At 48.0% G+C, this 19,856-nt stretch overlaps 1 protein-coding gene across 1 annotated transcript in view; it reads left to right on the plus strand.

Moving 5' to 3' along the window:
* Tmem132c (transmembrane protein 132C) overlaps nt 1-19,856 on the plus strand; it is a 303,666-nt gene that overhangs the window by 280,704 nt on the left and 3,106 nt on the right. The window contains exons 6-8 of the mRNA XM_076922971.1: nt 10,801-11,006; nt 12,363-12,636; nt 12,985-13,176. Of these exons, the coding sequence (XP_076779086.1) occupies nt 10,801-11,006; nt 12,363-12,636; nt 12,985-13,176 (672 nt within the window). The remainder of the gene's footprint in view (nt 1-10,800; nt 11,007-12,362; nt 12,637-12,984; nt 13,177-19,856) is intronic.

Genomic DNA, 19,856 nt, shown 5'->3' on the forward strand with positions numbered 1-19,856 from the left:
CTATGCCACATCTGCTCCATCTTCTAGAGGCAAAGAATTCATCACTCAGCCTATGAAAGCCAGGTGTGAACCAAATCCAGAAATAAATGCCACCGTGGTCACACAGAGAACAACCTTTAGCTCCGCGCAAGGGGCTCTGACGTGGAGCCAGTTGCTGATATTTCCAGGAGTGCAATCAGTATCTTTGGGGAAATACATGTGTTCAAAATGAAAATTGCCTCCTGGAGTGAATCAGGAGGTGGTCATCCTCTGGCTGTTGACCCAGCAGAGCAGAGCATCCAATCAGCAAGAGCTTGGGGAGGTGTGGAGCCAACAGCCTTGGTGTAGGAGTGAGTCCCCAAGTTCGGTCTCATCTCCAGAACTCGGCTCTTCCCTGGGTCCTGGGCTCATGTCTGCAGGGCCTGGACGAGCTCTTTCCTGGGGCTTAGGTTCATCTGATGATTCAGGCTCTGATCTGAGGTCACCAGTTCTGTAGAGTTTCTGAGTGCCACTTGACATGCTGTGGGGAAGCGAAGAGGGGAGCTCACGTGTAACCAGTGCCGGCTCTGCTGCATGTACAGGAGGTTCGGACTAGATGGTTTCATTTTGTCAAGACTCAGGGGGCTCAGAGTTTTTGCCCCCATGTGACCTGGTGAATCGTACTGCTGTGACTTTGTGTGACAAAATGGGGTTTCTGGGTCAGGTACAAAAGAGCCTCTATTTCAGCAGTTTCCTACATCCGAAACCTGAACTTCTTCTCATTAGTGGGTGCAGATAAGACCCATGACACATGAGTATGGAGATGGTGGTGTCCTGAGGAAGGAACCCTAATTCTGGGGAACTCTGGCCCTATGTAATAGAAGTAATGACCACGTGTTTATAAACCCTAAGTCAGGCAGTCTTCTAGTATCGTGGGAGAGCCCAGCAGATCTGACACACTGAGCTGTATTCCAGGCAGTGTCCCCTAAACAGATACTTGCCAATTATCTAGTGGCCACCAATCCCTTTTGCCTTCTGTCTGGGTCACTCAGTCTGTCTAGTCTGTCTGCTTGACCCCGTGGGGTATATGGCTATTCTCAGGTCTCACGTGTGCAAATCAATGTTCCTTCTATACCCTTTTAAAACAAATAGCTATGCATTTGTAAGAATGACATTGGATCATCCATATTATTTTTTTCCCTGTGGCTCTTTTAATATAAGATTTTTGTCTTTATGTTTCCTTGTGTGTATGCGCTTCAAGAGGCCAGGAGAAGGTGTCAAATCCCCTGGAGCTGCAGGCCCCATGAACTCTTTTTAAATTATTTTAATTAGCATAAAAGGCAATGGGTTCCCTTATATATTTTCTTGTTATATATTATATATTTTCATATCCATGATGGCATTCATGTGTTATTATGCCTGCTCTTATCCAATCCTTCCCCCACTGTCTTCCCATCCCTTCACCCCCTTGCTGGTCCTCTTTGTCACTCCAGATAGCCCTCTCTTCTGCCACAAAGATTTCATCACTTGCTCTTGTTCCCCCCTTTATATCTCATCCTCCCTTCTTGGTCCTCTTTCTACCCTCATGCCCTATACACATGTACACACTGGAATACACATGCATACACATATGTACACACACACATTTACACACATATACCCATATAGACACACATGCACACACATGCACATATACACATAATCTATTCACAGACATACATGCACACATATAATCTGTTGACAAACATGCATGTACACACATAATCCATGCACTTACGTATTCACATTCATATTCATAGGCACATACACATATATGCACATAATCCATGCACATACAAATAATCTATTCATAGACATACACTCACATATTCCACACATACATATAACCTATTCAGAGGCATACGCGCACATACATACAGCATATACACACACTTAAGCCCATTTCTCTGGGCCCCAGACAATCTGAGAGGCAGTATCCCCAGTTCCTTTTGTGGCTTCTTTCATGTGTTTATAACCTTAAACACATACGCACACATACACGTAGATATGTGTGAAAACACTCAATGCACACAAGGCTTTGCAACCATGCTTTATTCTGTAGTAACAGCCACTTCTTGCGGTCATCCCCCCTGATTCCTAGCAGTGTACCATGAATCCCTCTGCCTGAAGGTGTTGGGAAGTGAAAGCAGGCCAGCAGGCAGGGCAAAGGCTCCTAAGGCTGAGGGATCTGTCTGTTCTGTCCCCTATATGTAGCTTCATCTGTGCCTCAGCATCTTCCCGGGAGGACCTCAAATGTTCCTATCTACCTTGATGTACATTCAACAAATGAAGGGATAGAGCCCTAGAGAAAGGCAGGGAAGCAACTAGCTTGACAGACACCCAGAACAAGGGTGGGGGAAGAATATGTATGCTGCCTCTGCACTGTCAATGTCTTGGTAGCATCACAAAGTATCTAGCCTGCTACCTTTGAAATAAAGCTGTCTCCCAGCCAGTGACACGGCATGGATCATGTGCCTGTACTTGTCCTAGTTGATCCTTGAATCGTATGAGCTTTGACAGTGCACAGTTGGTATCTTCATAAATCATAGGCTAATTCATTCGGTGAAGATTGACTGGCATCCTGAGACAGAAGGAACAGTAAATACAGCAGTTGCGGCCCCGCCCTCACTGAGCCTGGACACTGATGGAGGAGACCAACAGTGATAGATGCAGAAATGGGCTGTCCAGGTGCTGCACTAAAGAGTACTGGGGTGGGGTGAGTTCAAACAAGGTGACCTCCTGGGAGGGGACAGTTGAGCCTGTTAAAGGGAGCATAAGTAACACTAAGCCGCTAGCTTTAATAGGGCCATCTATACCTGCTCTGGGATGCCCATGATGGTCTCTCTAAGGAAACCACCTCAGTCTATAGCCTAGCACGTCCTTTCCTATGGGCTCTCATGACCATAGGTTGCTAGGCACCAGCCGTGATGGGTTGAGGTTTCACATTTAAGGGATGAATGCGATTTCCGATGTGACCTTCATGACCTCTGGGAATACATTGAGTGTATCACAGGGATTAAGCTGCAAACACTGGATACAAAGGAGGAGAGTGACCTCTCTGACACCAGGTGCTTGTTCAGGCTCCAGGTCACAGGAGCGATTCCCTCTGATGGTAGCTTTGTTTTGCCCCAGGATTCCTGTTGACACAGGCTTTAAGTCCTTAAAAGAGCAGAGGTCGTTAGTAACAACTTTAAGTTTCTGGACTCACAGGTTTGTGGTGGCATCAGGGGTGGGGTATGAAACCCACTAAGCAGGAAATAGACAGACATCCTCCCACAGGGGAAACCACACTTCCTGACTATACTGGTATTAGTTATGTTTCTCACTGCTATGTCCTGATGTCACTCAGAAGCTATTTAAGGGAGGCAACGGTGCGTTTGACTCATGATTTTAAGGAACATAGTCCATTGTGGTGAGAGCAGAGGCTGGCCCTCAATGTCCTGTTTCCTACAGTCAGGCTTCACCTCCCAGGGGTTCCACAACCTTCTATAACAGTGTCACCATCAGACACATGAGCCTGTGGGGGACTTATTAAAACCATGACCCCGTGTGTGCTTCTTGTGTCCTCGTTATCCTCAAAAGCCAAGCAGTGGCTCATGCCTGTGATGCCAGCACTTCCTGAGGATGCATCACGAAAATTACCTCAAATCTGAGGCTAACGTGGATGATGTCGTGAGTTCAAGTCTTGCCTGGGCTGCAGAGTGGAACCCTGTCTCCAAACCAAAACGAAGCGAAAACAAAGCAGCAAACAACTGTCTAGTTCCAAGATGAGGGAAGGCCAGAGGTAAAAGCAGTTCTCCGAATCCCGAGGCCCTGCACTGCGGGTCAGCAGGTGACCAGCGGCAGTACTCAGCCATGTCCCTTGCTGGACCTGGGGTCCTCACTTTAAAGTGTACAAAGCTGGTCTGTTGAGTTCACCCAACTCCAGAATTTCTACTATGTGGGTTCAAAATACGGCTAAGCCATATCTGCAGCCTCTTCCCTGCCACTGATCTGTTCTTTAGGGAGATGCCATTTTTTCTAATTATCATTTGGGGGGCACACATAGCATGACATGTGTGTGGAGGCCAGTGGACAACTTAACAAAGTCAGTCCTCCCCTCTGCCTTTATGTGGGCTCTAGGGATGGCACTCCATTGGCCAAGCTTCTGAGGCAAGTGTCTTTCCCTACTGAGCCATCTTACCTGCCCTTGTTTCCTCTGCATCTTGGGGGTGTTGCTCCTCCCTCCTGGGGCCACTGTGAGTTCTGACAAAGCTTTGGGAACAAAGCTCAAGCAGGTGTCATCTTCCCCTAGAAATAACCTGGCAGTATCTTGAGACAGTTTAGGTTGTGATACATGGCGGTTGGACCACTGACATCTAGGGATGCAGAGGATGTTCCCAAACATCATCACAAGAAGTCTCTGGCAGCTCTAGTGAGCAGTGTTGAGGTTAAAATGTCTGCCCAGTGCTGGGCAGACACAAGGGCTCTTTGGAGGGGGGCAGGGGAGAATCGTTCATGTTTCAAAAGTGTCCAATGTGGTGACTTAGCATAGAGGCTGAAGTTAGACTGACCCTGCCATACTTTTGCTCTGTCACTTGCCTTCTGAGTGGCCGCAGGGAATCCAGCCACTCTGAGTCTCAGTATCTATGTGTCATCCACAGAGCTACCAAGACCCATGTGGCATAGACAAGTCTCTAGGGCTAAAAGATACAAGCGTGTGGTCAGTAGAGATAGCTAGGTTGATAAAATGCTTACCTTGAAAGCATATGTGCCTAACTCAAACTCCATTTTTCAGTGTTGGTACAGATGAGCTTAAGGGCATTTGGCATGAGGGGCTGTCACTGAACCTTACAGAGTCTTGACATACAACCCCAGCCTCTTTCCCCACTAGCTGCAATGTTCCCCTTAATCATGACTGCCATGATTTCCAGAGAAATTGGAAATGCCTCTGAGAGATAAAAGTCTCTCTGGTTGGGATCTACTGCATTCAAAAACATGGCAGACATGATGAAGGGATGTACAGACAGCTACAGAAGAGTCTTCTGCAGCAAGAAGGGGGAGTGCAAAGGCCCTGTGGCAGACATATACCACATATTCAGAGGCTGAGCACTGGGACAGAGAAGACACAGAGAACTTAGAAGCTGCAGTGGGATTGGTAATGGCTGTTCCAGAAAGTCTGCACACCAGTTAAGGGCATTTACAGAATTTAGAAGCAGTCTAGGACTCAAAAGAATTGTTAAAGATTGTCTTAGTTAGGGTTTCCATTGCTGGGACATGACACCATGACCAAGGCAACTTTTATAAAGGACAATGTTTAGTTGGGACTGGCTTATAGGTTCTGAGGTTCAGTTCACTATCATCAAGGTGGGAGCATGGTAGCATCCAGGCAGGCATGGTGCAGGAGGAGCTGGGAGTTCTCCAACTTCATCTGAAGGCTGCTAGAGGAAGACTAGTTAACTTCTAAGCAGCTAGGAGGAAGGGTCTAAAAGCCCACACCCACAATGACACACTTTCTCCAACAAGACCACACCTACTCCAAGACCACAACTTCCAATAGTGCCACTCCCTGGGCCAAGCATATTCAAATTACTATAATGATTATCCTGGGGTACAAATTAAAGATCTAGGTTGTATTTAAGACACCTTGGTTTCTTGCTTAACTAATGGCATATGTAAAAAAAAAACAAACAAACAAAAACCTATGTCCAATGGCCACAACCTTGTTCGGGATGGATGTAAATTCAGAGCATGCTCTAAAACCCACTAACTTCCCAATACACTAGAGTTCAGGCAGATGTCATTGCCTCCCAATGGCCTCCCTCAACCTCGTTTATATCTTCACAGAGTTCCTTCCTTCAGCTCATACTATATTTTCCTGACCATCTGTCTCTTGCCTGAGTTCAGAAAGATACAGCCTGTCCAAGCAGACTGGCCTGGGGTGGACCAAATGGACAAGGGCCAGAGCAGCCTTTAGGAAGGGTTCTGGCATGCAACCAGCCTGGCTGAAGCCCATATCACACTTGCCAAGCAACAGTTCCTCTCAGTGCCCGCCTTTCCCTGCCATCTCAGCAGTAGGCATGATACAGAGAGACAGCCAGGTCAAGGCCACCGCCTCACGTTAGAGTCTGTTAACGTGCAAGGTTGGAGCAGTCTGGGTGAGTCCTGAACTTAACGGCTATAAATAGCATCCTATAGCATCCCGTCTGCTGTAAGCAAGCAGCCTCTCCACAGCAGGCCTCGGGATTCTCATCTTCAGACTAGGATGCTATCAGTGTACTAAGCCCCCATGAGGTTTCCATAGCCATGGTGGGAAGGGATACTCGAGTGGGAAATGAGATCTGAGAGCCATTGACATCCTATATGGACAGATCTGGCTCCTGAGTTCAGGTGTATCCAGAAGCAATTTTGATTTCCCTGTGCTTAGACTCCACTGATACACAGTGGCAGTCACCAAAATAGAAAAAGAATTAGGCCAGGAGTCTGATTATTGAATTTTCTGAATTTGAAATGTACATTATGTAATCTTGTCTTGACAAGGAGGCTGAATGGGGCTAAGGTTTGCAAGCTTGCCTCCAGCGGGGACATGGAAGAAAACGGTTGGCTATTCGAAGGTAGGCTGTCATTGGAGATGCCTTTTTGAGCATCGTAATTAGCATTTAGAACAATGACAGACACAATAGAAATAGAAGACATGGCTGTATCATGTGATGGAGTGATCCTCAGAGGCTGAAACTAGCGTCATTCAAGACTCCATGAGACATACGAGCATGGTCCTCCCCCACAGTCCCCAGAAGTTAGAAGTTGCTGTGGATTCTACAGGCTGTGCATCCATAAATCTTTAAAGTCCCCAGTGGCTGCAGGATGGTTCCCTAGACATCAGTGACTGGCAGTGAACACCTATGCTTTCTCCACAGAGACTAACTCCCAGAGTCTCCCACAGGAGGCAGGTCATCAGAAAGTACCAACTCCCGAGGGACATCAAAATAAAACAACCATCTATGTTGTACTCCCCATTCAAAACCTCCACCTCCACTCCCTACCTAGCCTTACCCTCCAGGTCCTCATGGACAGGGGCCTAATGCTGGTCCAGTTGCCCACCAAGCATTCGGCTCACGTGCTCAGCCCACTGACAGAGATGAAAAGATTCCGAGAAACGCAGCCAATGGGCTGGAAAGATTCCTGCAGGAATCAGTTCCTTTTTGTTAAGAGAACCTGTTCATTTTGTGTGGTACCCTCATTCCCACTGCCAGCCATTTAGGACATGATTAATTTGTCCGGAGTCGTCCCCAGACATTGGTGACACCGTCAGGAACAGCGGGGACGATGGCTCTATCGTGCGTAGCACCTTTGTGTCTTCCGTGTTCCTCCTAATCATTTATATATTCTGGAGAGGCAAGGTTCCCACCCACCCGAGCGCAGAGAGGTAATAAATGAGGAAAGTCAATGGTCTGTAAATTACAACATTGATTAAAGATGTGATTAGTGATAGACTCTATGCTTGGCTATTATGCTAATATGTTCCCCCGATCCCGGACAGCATTTATATGCTAATGATAAGTCTGGGACAGTGGCTGAAATTGCTTCCCATCCTCTCTCAGTGTGGAAACTGTTTTAAACCAGTCTTGACCAGTGAGTGAAAAGACCGCTTCCTGTGGCCCCTCCCAAATGTTCCATGCCACTGTCCACAGCAGATGGAGAGAATTCTCTCTGCCCAGCCCTCACCATCTGCCCTGCAAATAGAAGAGATGAAAGTGGGGCCCAGAATAGCTATACCTGGTTCTTCTGCACCAAGAGCAGGCTGACTGGTCACAACAACTATTGCTCAGTACACAGTGTTATTTGGTCAGGTTCAGATACCCAAATTGGACTCTACTCTTTCCAGAGGACAGTGCCTAGTAGGAGACAGATATGCAAATGAAAGTTAGATCTTAGTGTGGTGCCACAAAGGTGGTGGGTGACATCATCAGTAGCTCAGAAATATTTGCCGACCTGCACATAGTATGCAATTTGCCAGCACATATCGACTCTAGGTAGGTGCTCATGAGAGTCAATGACCTAGAACGATTAGATTTGAGAAGTTTCTAGAAGCTTTCAGATTAAATTCTTGTGTATATGCTGTCACTACTTCCATATCATCTTAGGGTCTCACTTTCTTCTCAGTTATTTTGGCTGCCTTGAAGCAGGTGTATCCATAAGGGGGGAATATTTGTCCTTTCATCCATCCATCCTCCTATCTATCTGTCTAACTACCCACCCATCTGTTCATTATTCCATCCACATATCCAGTTATTTTTTTTATCTTATTGTACACTTATCTACCCATCCATCCTCATTCTACTATCTCAACATCTCCATCCATCCATCCACCCATCCACCCATCCATCCATTCATCCATTCATCCATAAACATTTTCAACTCCACCCTTTCAGTCATTTGTTTACCCACAAGTTGATTAATCCTCATATAAATGTATCTATTCATCTGTTTACCCATCAGTCCACTTGTCAATCCATCTATCCATCTATCCACCTAGTCAAACACTCATCTATTCTTTCATCCATCTACCATTGATCTACCCAGTGATGCATCCATCCGTCGATCCACTCTTCTGTCTGTCCACATATCTATCAATCTATCTGTCAATCTACACATATAACCATTCATCCATCTATTCATCCATCCATCTATACATCCATCTACCTAGTCAAATACTCATCCATTCTTTTCTCCATGTACCCATTGATCTACCCACCCATCAGTCTACTCTTCTATCTGTCCATCCACACATTTCTCAACCCATCTGTCAATCTATCCATCTAACCAGGCATCCATCCATCCATCCATCCATCCATCCATATATTCATCCATCCATCCATCCATATATTCATCCATCCATCCATCCATATATTCATCCATCTATCCATCCATCATCTCATTTGTCCATCAACTCACCCACACATTTATCCATCCTCTCATCCACTCTCCCACCTATCCATCTATCTATCCATCCGTTCACCCACCCCTCTATCCATCTACCCCCCTAACCATTGTCAGCTCTGCTCAACCCCTATCTCATAAGCAGCTGCTCTAAGGACCAAACCATAGAAAATTAGAATAATGTACTTTTTCATCCAGAATATAACAGTTTCAAGGGTGATACAGACACATGGAGCCAATTTAAGTCATATTCCATAAGCTTGCCTGTGCAAGACGAGTCATGTTGCCTTTCTACAACTCAACTTGATTTTTATTTTCAGTTCATTAGAATGACACAGATAGAAGCCTAATCTGATTTCAAAGGGATGTAACTCTTACCTAGGTACTTGGGGTGGGGGATCCTGGTCTAATCTTCTCATCATGGCTCCCAGAGACATCCAATATCAGTGACACATACACATAGCCACTGACCTTGGCACTTATGCCTGCCTGGGAGGATAGGTGTGTCTGCTGCCTCCTCACTTCCCTGGGCTCCATTGTAGATCTGAGTCTGAGTGCAGCTGTAGAAAGTGCCTGAGTGCTTCCTTGCCTTTGGAAAGCAGAATTCTTGCAGATTGCTATCTCTGTTTTCTTTGTCTGTTTCTTTTCTTGATGAAACAGCTTCTAAAAACAAAATTGGAAGGAGAAGGGTAAAGAAGGGGAAAGAAAAGGGCCCAGGAGAAGAGAAGGGGAACGGTGAAGGCTCAGGCAAAGGCAGAAAGTCATCTGTGAGATCCCAACACTCTCGTGGGAACATCAAAAGTACTAGTGTAAAGATCCCAGAGGTCCTGGGTAGGGCAGCATCATAAAGAATCCTGCATGCTCAGACCAGGCAAACTGGGGTGGAAATGTGTCTCTAAAGACTGAGAACCACAGAGGACCAATGGGGCTGTGTCAGTGGGGAGAGGAGCAAGAGACTGTGAGCATGCATGTGCAGGAGAAGATGTCAGGCCCCTTGGCATTCTTGAAAGCTGGGCCATCTGGGGAGTGGCGATGTTTACCTTCTGAACAGACATCAGCCTGCATCCTGCTCCTGATGGCCCCCTGTATGCCCTGTGTACACTCAGGTTTCAACCCTAGCTTCACTTCTCTACAGATTCAAGTTCACTTGGAGATCGAAGGTCCTGATCTTAATGTGTTCTCTGCTTTCTATTGCAAAGGCAACTGCAACCTGGGAACTGGAAAATACTGCACCACTTGCCCCTTAAATGGGCAGTTCTGGATGCTTTCACGAGCCATGGAGGAAAGACTAAACCCTGTAATCCCAGAAGCGACCTGTGCACCTTCTCACTGGCTTCTCTTTTCCTCCACATTCCCTGGTCTGCTTCTTCAGTCTTGTTCTCTAGGTTCACTTTCTCATTAAGCCAATGATGCTAAGTCCTCATCTTGGGCTCTGCACTGGAAGCAAGTGTACTTTGCAATAAAGTAGAACAAACGGGGGGGGGGGGGGAAAGCAGATGGCACGGTCTGTAAAGTGCTCACCAAGAAAGAATGAGGCCCTGAGTTCAGATCCCCCACACCCACGCAAAAACTGAGTCTGGTGGCACATGCCTGCAATGTCAGCACTGAAGAGGCAGGCATAGGAGGACCCCAGAGGCTTGCAGGCCAACCAGCTGAAGCAATGATTTCTGGTTCAATGAGAGACTCTGTCTCAAAAAGTAAGGTGGAGATTAATAATAGAGGTACCCAACTGGCTTTCATGTGCATATGCTCACAAGCTGGGTGTACTCACGTGTGTGTCCACATGAGTGTGCACACAGGCACCCACACATACTATTAGAACAAACTGAATGTGGGTTGTCAGCACAGCCATTCGAACTGCATCCTCTCTCTCTGTCTTCACAGGTCTCCGAGCGTTGTGACTATGTCTTTGTCAATGGTAAGGAGATCAAAGGCAAGGTGGACTCCGTGGTGAATTTCACCTACCAGCACTTGAGCGCACCCCTGCATGTCACCGTGTGGGTGCCACGGCTTCCCCTGCAGATCGAGGTCTCTGACACAGAACTCAGCCAGGTTAAGGGCTGGCGGGTCCCCATCGTGGCCAGCAAGAGGTGAGTCAGCAGTGGGGAGATGCCCCTGGCCACAACAACACCAACTTGATTCACAGATCACTTCACTGAGGCAGGGTCCAGGATACAGTAGAAACTGGTCTTCCCACAGCCCCCATCTCCCTAACCCTGGCAGCAGGTCATGGCTTCAGGTCCCCTGGCCAGGCACACACATTGCTGAGGAGCGGGTATTGAACCAAGTTTTGTTCACAGTACATGGAAGCTTGAATCCGTTGCTTGGAAATGGCTCCTTTGCAGCTGCAGGCTGCCATCTCTTCCAGCCTCAGCCCCCAGCACTTGGAGAACAGGTTCAATATCTCCAAGTTAAATGCAGACTTGACTTTCATTCTCTGTGATGACGGCATCTCAGTTTCTGGGAGAGTGTGATGATGTTTACGCTGGAGCAGGGGCTTCCCATTGCAGAAGGCCACCAATGATTCTCTGGTGTGACGTGTGGTTGTCACAGACAATTGAATAACAATTTTCTCAGAATGAGCACAAGTCAGTTCTATGAGGGCTTCTGAGAGGCCCAGCTTCCTACCTCCTTACTTACAGATCACCAGGTGCTTCCCAGACAGTCCCCGGGCTCCCTTCATTTTGAGGGACGAGTTAGCATACTTCAAGGGGAGCAACTGGGTGCTGAAGAAATGACTCAGTCAGTAAAGTGCTTACTGTGCAAGCAAGAGACCTGAGAGCCATACCCAGAACTTATGTATAAAAACTAAATGCTGGGCAACCAGGCATGGTGGCACATACGTTTAATCCCAGCACTCGGGTAGCAGAGGCAGGTGGATCTCTGTGAGTTCAAGGCCAGCCTGGTCTACAGAGTGAGTTCCAGGATAGCCAGGGCTACACAGAGAAACCCTGTTTGAAAAACAAAAACAAACAAACAACAAGAAGAAAACTGCAGGGCATGGTCACATGCACTTGTAATTCATACGGAGGTGGGGGTTTAATGCTCACCAGGCCTATACACCTGTAAGAAACCTTGTCTCAACAGAAAGTATGCCTGAGGATAACACCTGAGATTGTCATTTGGCCCCAGATACATGCACATACGTGCCCAGGCATACCTGTACACATGCAAACGTATATACACACATGCTTTAAAAAACAAGTTGATCTATATGTGGGTAATGGCTGCTTATGGGGCCATGTGAGCATAGGAAATACCATCTGTCCTTCATTTGCCTGGCAATGCAATCCAGGCTCTGTGATGCCCAGAGATGGATCCCAGGCTCCCATGGGGACCTAAGGCACCTATCTCAAGCACTGCCTACTGAGGTTGAGGCAAACACCCATCCTGTGATCCTCTAAGCTTCTCCCCATGTCTGAGCCAGCACTCTTCCTCCCACGCAGGCCTACTCGGGACAGTGAGGAGGAGGAGGAGGAAGAACAGAGAGGGCGAGGTTGTACCCTGCAGTTCCAGCATGCCACAGTGCGCGTCCTCACCCAGTTTGTATCAGAGGATGCTGGGCCCTGGGGCCAGCTGAGCCACCTTCTCAGTCCAGACTGGCAATTTGACATCACCCACCTGGTGGCTGACTACATGAAGCTAGAGTCCCCGCACATAGCAACGCTGCAGGACAACAGGGTCTTGGTTGGACGGGAAGTCGGAATGACCACCATCCAGGTAAGAAGCAGGAGCTCAGGGGCTCCATGTCCTTGGCTGATACCATTCTTCCTAAGACTGGGGGTCCTCAAGAAGGTTGGGGGGCATGAGGCAGGTTGCACACTGTACAGGTGGTCCATTATCTAAACAGAAGAGGCCATTCCATTTACCAACAGAACTAAAATTTCAAGGAAGAGTTCTCTCCGCTACTCACAAAGGCTCAGTATGGGACCATTAACAGTGCTGGAAGCCCATGCCTCCTTACGTTCTATGTTCAAGATCTCTGGGATTTCTAGGGTAGAGCACAGAAAGCTAGAAGGGGTTCCTATGCCTGGAAATGAGTGTGACGGCTCTTCTGTGCTACCACAGGTGTTGTCTCCCCTGTCCGACTCCATCTTGGCCGAGAAGACAGTAACTGTGCTGGATGACAAAGTGTCCGTGACAGACTTGGCTGTCCAGGTGGTGGCTGGGCTGTCTGTCACCCTGCACCCCATCCCAGAGAACAACAAGGCCACCTCGGCTGTAGCCACAGCGGAGGAGCTGCTGCGCGCTCCCAAACAGGTAGGGGTTGAGAAGGGGTAGGGAGGCCACGGGCCTGGCTGAGGGGAGGAGGGGAAGGGGATCTGCCCAGGTTTGGGATTACAGGGAATAGGAGTGCTCAGGTCACACAGAAGCCTCTGGGACACGGGAAGATTCATCCATCCTGCAGCTGTTCCCAGGGAAGAGATGGCTGATGGTACCCTCCCACTTCATCCCTCACCCTACTCCCACAGCATCCTTTCCCTTTCACCTCAGTGCTCTCTCCTGGGCTGAGAAGATGCTGGTCGCATCAAATCAACTGGTCCCTTGTACATCCCTAATAATCCACAGACCACATACCTCAGCTGGTGCAACCTTGCCTGCTCTCTCTCTCCAGTTCCCCCACCCCAAGCTCTTTGGGCCTTCTACATGCTTCTGGTAGTCCCGGTGTGCTCCTCAGGGCTCTCCCGCCTCTGAACACTGCCTTGGCTCCTTTCCAGCCTGAGTTCCAACCACTCTCTTCTCGCTAATGTCATCTTCACAGCCTGGTCCATCTCTGCCTCCTCTGCCACTTCAATTACGCATTCACTACACCCTGGCATTGCTATGAAGGTGTGTTCCACTATGTGCTTGCTTTTGACCATACGTCCAAAGGGAAAGGGGCTACAGGATAACGTTCCATGGGAGCAAAGCTTTGCAGAGGCGACCCTCTGCTGTGAATAGAAGGCTCACAGCCAACGCCATTGCAAGTGAATGCAATCTGGGAAGCTGGTAGGAAGGGAGGAGGGGACGTGGGGTCCCCCCCACACTTTCCATACTGAAGAAAATCCTGGAGGAAGAGCTCTGGGAGGGTCCCCCCTGGGTAGCCACAGCACCTCAATCCTTAGAGAGGGGTTGTCTCACATTTGATAATTAAATTAGAAGCAACTATCATGTACTACGAGGAATGTCTCTGTCACCATTCCCTCCATGAGTGACAGTCACTGTCCATCACTGTTAGACCAGAAGCAGTGGGGACATCAGGACTCCCACAGGGCTGGCTCCATGTTTACTCAGGCACATGGCTTCAGACCTGGTTCCTGTGGGTGAGACACAACCAGGAGAAGTTGGCAGGCTGCGGTGAAGCTACAGTTAACCCCCATTGTGGACAAGGTGTGCCAGAAGGTTGGCCTGCCATGGCTGGGACAGGGAGCAGTGGAGGCTACAGTCCTTCACATAACACAATAGGAACAAAACAGTATCTGTGGAAGTGGACATACTACTGAGCCAGAACACAGTGGCCATTGGGAGCAGACAGAGCAAAGCCAGGGAGGTTAGCTAAGTGCTTCCGCTTCTAGGGAGGACCAGAATGCCATGTAGGGTTTCACCACTGACAGACACAAGCTTCTATTCCCGTGTCTACGTGGCAGAGTTAGTGGTGCAAACGGATGACTTGGCCTGTATGACATCTACATGGCCACCTCCTCCCAGCTGTGGGCTCCAGGAAGGACTCTGGGATGGTACTCAGCACACAGCAGTGTATCAGCTAGCTACTGCTGTGTAACAACCATGACTGCTTAACAGCTTACTGCAATACTACCCCCCTCCCCATCTTGTGGAAACTCAGCTGGGCCCAGCACTCAAGGTGTCACAATGCTGATTTCTCATCCAGGGAAGGATCTATTTCCAGAGGTCTTGCTGATGGAAGCAAGTTCCTCACTGCGGATGAATGAGGTCCCCATCTCTTGGTCAGCTATTGTAATTGTCCACGTGCCTTTCTCAGGTCCTTGTGGCTATCAGTTCCTCATTCCCCCACTTCCCCACCTCTCTCACACACAACATAGAGTCTGCCCCAGGCTCTGACACCCTCTTCTAACACTAGCAGCAGGAACCACGGACCCTAAGGGAGGTTGTAATTCTATTACCAGCCCCCTGATAGGTAGCCCAGGAAGCCATCCCTGTCCCATAGGCAAGGGCACCATGTGGGACAGATGAGAAGGGCATCCCTGCCCCTGCGCCTGGCTCCTGGAACCCCTGTTGAGTATGTCTTTGAAAAGCCAGTCTGCCTAGCACAGTAGACAGTTGCTGCCTTTGATTCTAAGCCTCGGCAATATAGGCTGGGTGTATATTCCAGCCACATCCAGTCAACGGGGCCAGCTCCTCTGCCTGCCTTCCCTGAGGACAGGAATTGACAAAGTGTGTACTGGTTTGTAAAAGAGAGAATAAAAGATGAGGGAGGGGGAGGGGCTTGGTCATTAAAGCTCTTGCTATGCAAGCGTGAGCGCCTGAGTTCGAATCTCCAGATTCAGTATAAAGAGCCAGGCATAATGGTACACGCTTCTCATCCCAGCTATCAGAAGGTGAAAGGCAGGAGGACCCCAGGGGCTTGTTGGCCAGTGAACCTATCTGACCCTGCAAGCTTCAGGTTCAGTGAGACCCTGTATCAAAATCTATGGTGGACAACAACTAAGGAAGATTCCCAGTATTAACCTCTGACCTACATACATCCATATATGCACGAAAAGAGAAAAGATGAGAGTCAAAGGAACGGAGGGAAAAGTCAAAAGCTAGAAGCTCTTTGCTAAGAATAGGCCATAGATTAGAGTGGACAGAGGCATCACAGCTTTAAAGACAGTGGTTCTCAATGTGGGGGTTGGGACCCCTTTTGGGGGGAGGGTCACTTATCAGATATCCTGCATATCAGATATTTACATTATGATTCATGACAGTAGCAACATTGTAATTATGACGTAGCAATGAAATTTTATGGTTGGGGGTCACCACCACATGAGGAACTATATTAAAGGGTTGCAGCATCAGGAAGGTTGAGAACCACTGCACTAGGAAATGGGACAAAGCCACCACCCACATCCAGCATGACCCATCTGTCTTCATCAACCAGCAGTAATTGGATGCCTAGCTCACATGCAGGAGACTCGCTGGATAGAGCATCGTCTATTTGCAGGCATGGCTCTAAGAAGCAGGGTCTAAATCACTAGCGGCTATGTGTTATTTGAAGTCACTTGGCATTTGTCGTCTTGGGAGAGGTGTGTTGGATTCCCTGATGCAGTTTCCACCTCAGTGTAATGAGACAATTGAAGGACCAGATCTCAGTCACAAGGCAGGGCTGATGGAAATAGCTCTGACCAGCTACGAGTGTCCATCCAACTGTCTGTCCTTAGAGAGGGGCTTGGGTTATGTTAACTTCCTTCTCCATCCAGGTGTGGATGGAGAAAAATTAATTTAAGATGAGCAAACCACAGCATATGGCATTTTCATCTCAGCCCTAAGAAATTAAAGGCTGACACTTCGGCATGTGTCATTAATAGGTTCCTTTTTGAAAATCCGGAAGAATATGAGTATCACTTGTTTTTTAAGCTTGGATGGAAAGGGGGAAGGGGAGATGGGTTGCCTGGAATTCTGGTGGGTGGTGTAAGTGTGAGAAGGAGGCATGGTGGGTACCACAGATGGAGCTCCAAGAACAGAAACTAAAGGCATGGGGCCACATTCTGTAGATATCCGCTTCCCCACAAGCTGAGCCTCCACAAGGATTCCCTTACTTATATGAAAGGTGAAGGCTCCTCGGCAGGCAAAGCAGACAGAGTGCAAGGAAGGGTAGGCGGGTCCCACAGCTGTGTCACTAGATCAGCTACCAATGAAGGCAAGTTTACCCACCGAGGCTCTTGGAGAGACCATGCCAGCTGAGGAAATAACAGGAATGTACCACACTCAAGTGGACAAAGGAGCTGGGATCAGTATAACACCACCATAAACAGTATCGTTTATCCAGGACTGCCCTGGTGAGTGTTAATTTCTTGGCATTTCTGGCTTCAGGCAAGAACTCAGGTTCCAAAGCCGGAGGATGCCTTTGAGCTAAGATGAATAAAGTGCGTGCAAATTTGATCGTGGGAAGCTAAGCTCATGGCTGCTGATTGGCAAGGTGCTCCACGCCAACATGAGATTTTGAGTTGGTGCAGACTAACTCAAAAGAATAACTATTCTTCTTTACTCTTCTTTTTTTTCTTTCTCCTCATCTTTGGACAAAATTTTAAACGTGCCCAGCCTTACGCTCTGAGCTTTCTCAATTGTTTCTGAAAGTCCACTCCCCACACATAGCTCCTTGCAGACCTCCATTGCTAACCCTAACTCAAAAGTCATGAGTTATTCTCTCCTCCTCCTCCTTCTCCTCCTCCTGCCCCCTCCTGGCAGCTGCCAAGATTTACAACTTGCTTGCCCTGTTATTTGTCTCCCAAACTCAAATAAAAATGGTCCTGGTGCTTTAAAAGGGGTAGGAGGACATTGGATGCAGTCCCCTTTGTTCTACAGAACTTTGCTCTGGGCTTTCTACCTCAAGTAGCAGCGTCTAGGCCTCAAATGACCTAAACAGAATGGAGCAGCCTGTGGGCAGGCATTCATGCCTTCAGGTACAGCCAGATCCAGGTGGCCAAACAGCACCATTCCAAAGTCTCTGCCTTTGACTTCATGGTGGAGTTCAAGGTCACCATTGCCTAGAATGTTCCAGAACATTGCCTTCCTCATTCCAGATTCCTCCTAATACTTGTAGCTGGGCTATCGACAATTCTTGCTCACCTTTATTTATCTCTGCCTGCCTTTTCTTCTGTTTCTTCCCAATTCTAGTAAACACATTGGCTGTGTTGGCTGGTGAGTCAACTCTCTCCTCAGACATGTCTTGTCTGTTGCATAAAGCATCTCAAGTGGTTCACTCACCTGTCCCCACCCCCTCTCCTTTTTTTCTTTGGGAAGGAGTCTCATGTAGCCCAGGCTGTCCTCCAACCTGCTATGTAGCTGAAACTGGCATCCAACTCTTTTTGTTGTTGTTGTTGTTGTTGTTGTTGTTGTTGTTGTTGTTGTTGTTGTTGTTTTCGAGACAGGGTTTCTCTGTATAGCCCTGGCTGTCCTGGAACTCACTCTGTAGACCAGGCTGGCCTCGAACTCAGAAATCCACCTGCCTCTGCCTCCCAAGTGCTGGGATTAAAGGCGTGTGCCACCACCGCCCGGCTTTGGCATCCAACTCTTAATCCTCATGCCTGTACTTCCCAAGTCCCAAGACTGTAGGCTTGTGCCAACACACCCTGCTCAGTTTTTCATTCCTATAATTCCTGTAAAATCCCCCACACAATCTTGCCCTTCCCCCACTCACCTCTGCTCTCTTAGTAGTTTCAGCTTTTATTTCTTCTTTGCCATTTTATTTCTTTAGTGATCTTTTTTTTCTCGTTTATTTTAATTCATTGTTTTCCAGTTGTTCCCACATCTCCAGTATTAGCCTGATCATCTTATTAATAGTAAATTTTTATTTTCTATTAATAGTAGTAGTAATAGCAGCAGCAGGTATGTGTGTGCATGTGTGTGTGTGTGTGTGTGTGTGTGTGTGTGTGTGTGTTTCACAGTGCACATGTGGAGATTAGAGGACAAACTTAAGGAGTCTGTTCTCTCTTCTTTCATGTTGACACAGGTTTTTGAGATTGAACTCGTGTCTCCAGGCTTGCAGAGCCAGTGCTTTTATCTACTGAGCCATCCCACAGACCTCCTTTGTGTATTTTTAACACGCCTCTTGTGACACCTGCCATCCACCTACAGATGGAGTTTTGTTTTTATCAGGGGAGTCTTGTACAGCAGCAGTTGCCTTACCTCGCTCTGCTCCTAAGGATCTCCATGTGACTTGATGTGTTTGATGATGCAGTTTTGAGTCTGTTTTCTTGCTTTCCTTTATCGTGGCACACTCCCTGTGGCACACTGGCAGTGCCCCCACCAGACCAGATCTGAGTGCCGGTTTCTTATTCCCGCCAGTGTAGAGGCTCCCGCTCCCCGGACCTCTTGCTGCACCAATAGAGTCTAAGACAGGTGTGACCAATGAGCAACCCGAAAAGCTCCCACAATCAGGACTGGTCTGGTGGTCTGGGTGCAGCCAGCCATGGGGACTTTGACAGTAGCTGATCCCTGGGTCTCCAGCACAGCAGGGCTCTACTAACTTCTTGCTAACCTGACAGCTGAGGGACTCTCTAGTTAAACTTGCAAGAGAAGCATCCTCTGAATATCAGCTGACGCCTAATAGGCATGCATGCTCTGTTTGTGTTTCCCCTTTTAGAATCTCAAAAGTTCCAGGGTTTTGTTGGCAGACATTGTGGTTCTGTCCATGGTGCTGAAGGTGAATGCTCCAGCAGGAGATGCCCTAGAGCATCCCAGCTACATGGATCTGTGTCCACCGTTGCACTGTATTGTCCCTGGGCTATCCAGCAGGCTTAAGAAGATAGGTCTAGGACATTTCTTGTCCAAGAACTTTTAAACTCCCTTCTCTGCTCTCTATAATGGGAGGGATCATGTGGCTGTTTAGACTGAACAATCACAAGTCTTTTTAGTGACTCGGTCCCTGACACTGGCCTGAGCTTTCTTAGTCTGACGCAGCTGAGCTGAGCCACCAAATGTCACTGCTGTCTACCTGACAGCCCTTCGAAGAGTGTGCCATGTGCATCGGGGTCATACAAAGGGAAAATATTCTTGTTTTCCTTTTTCCCCCACAAAGCAAAAAGATACAGATAAGACCCTGGGGAAGCATAGGGTGGGACAGGGCACTGAGTTAGGATTCTCCAGAAAAACACAACTGGAAGGATGAATACCTACATTGACAGGGGGTCTATTAGCTTGACTTACTGGTTGTGCTCCAGGTAGTTCGACAATGGCTGTCTCATGATGGAAAGTTGTTTAGTGTGTGAGTTTGGATGTCT

Source organism: Arvicanthis niloticus, chromosome 24 (genome assembly GCF_011762505.2).
Source record: "Arvicanthis niloticus isolate mArvNil1 chromosome 24, mArvNil1.pat.X, whole genome shotgun sequence".
Taxonomy (NCBI): Eukaryota; Metazoa; Chordata; class Mammalia; order Rodentia; family Muridae; genus Arvicanthis; species Arvicanthis niloticus.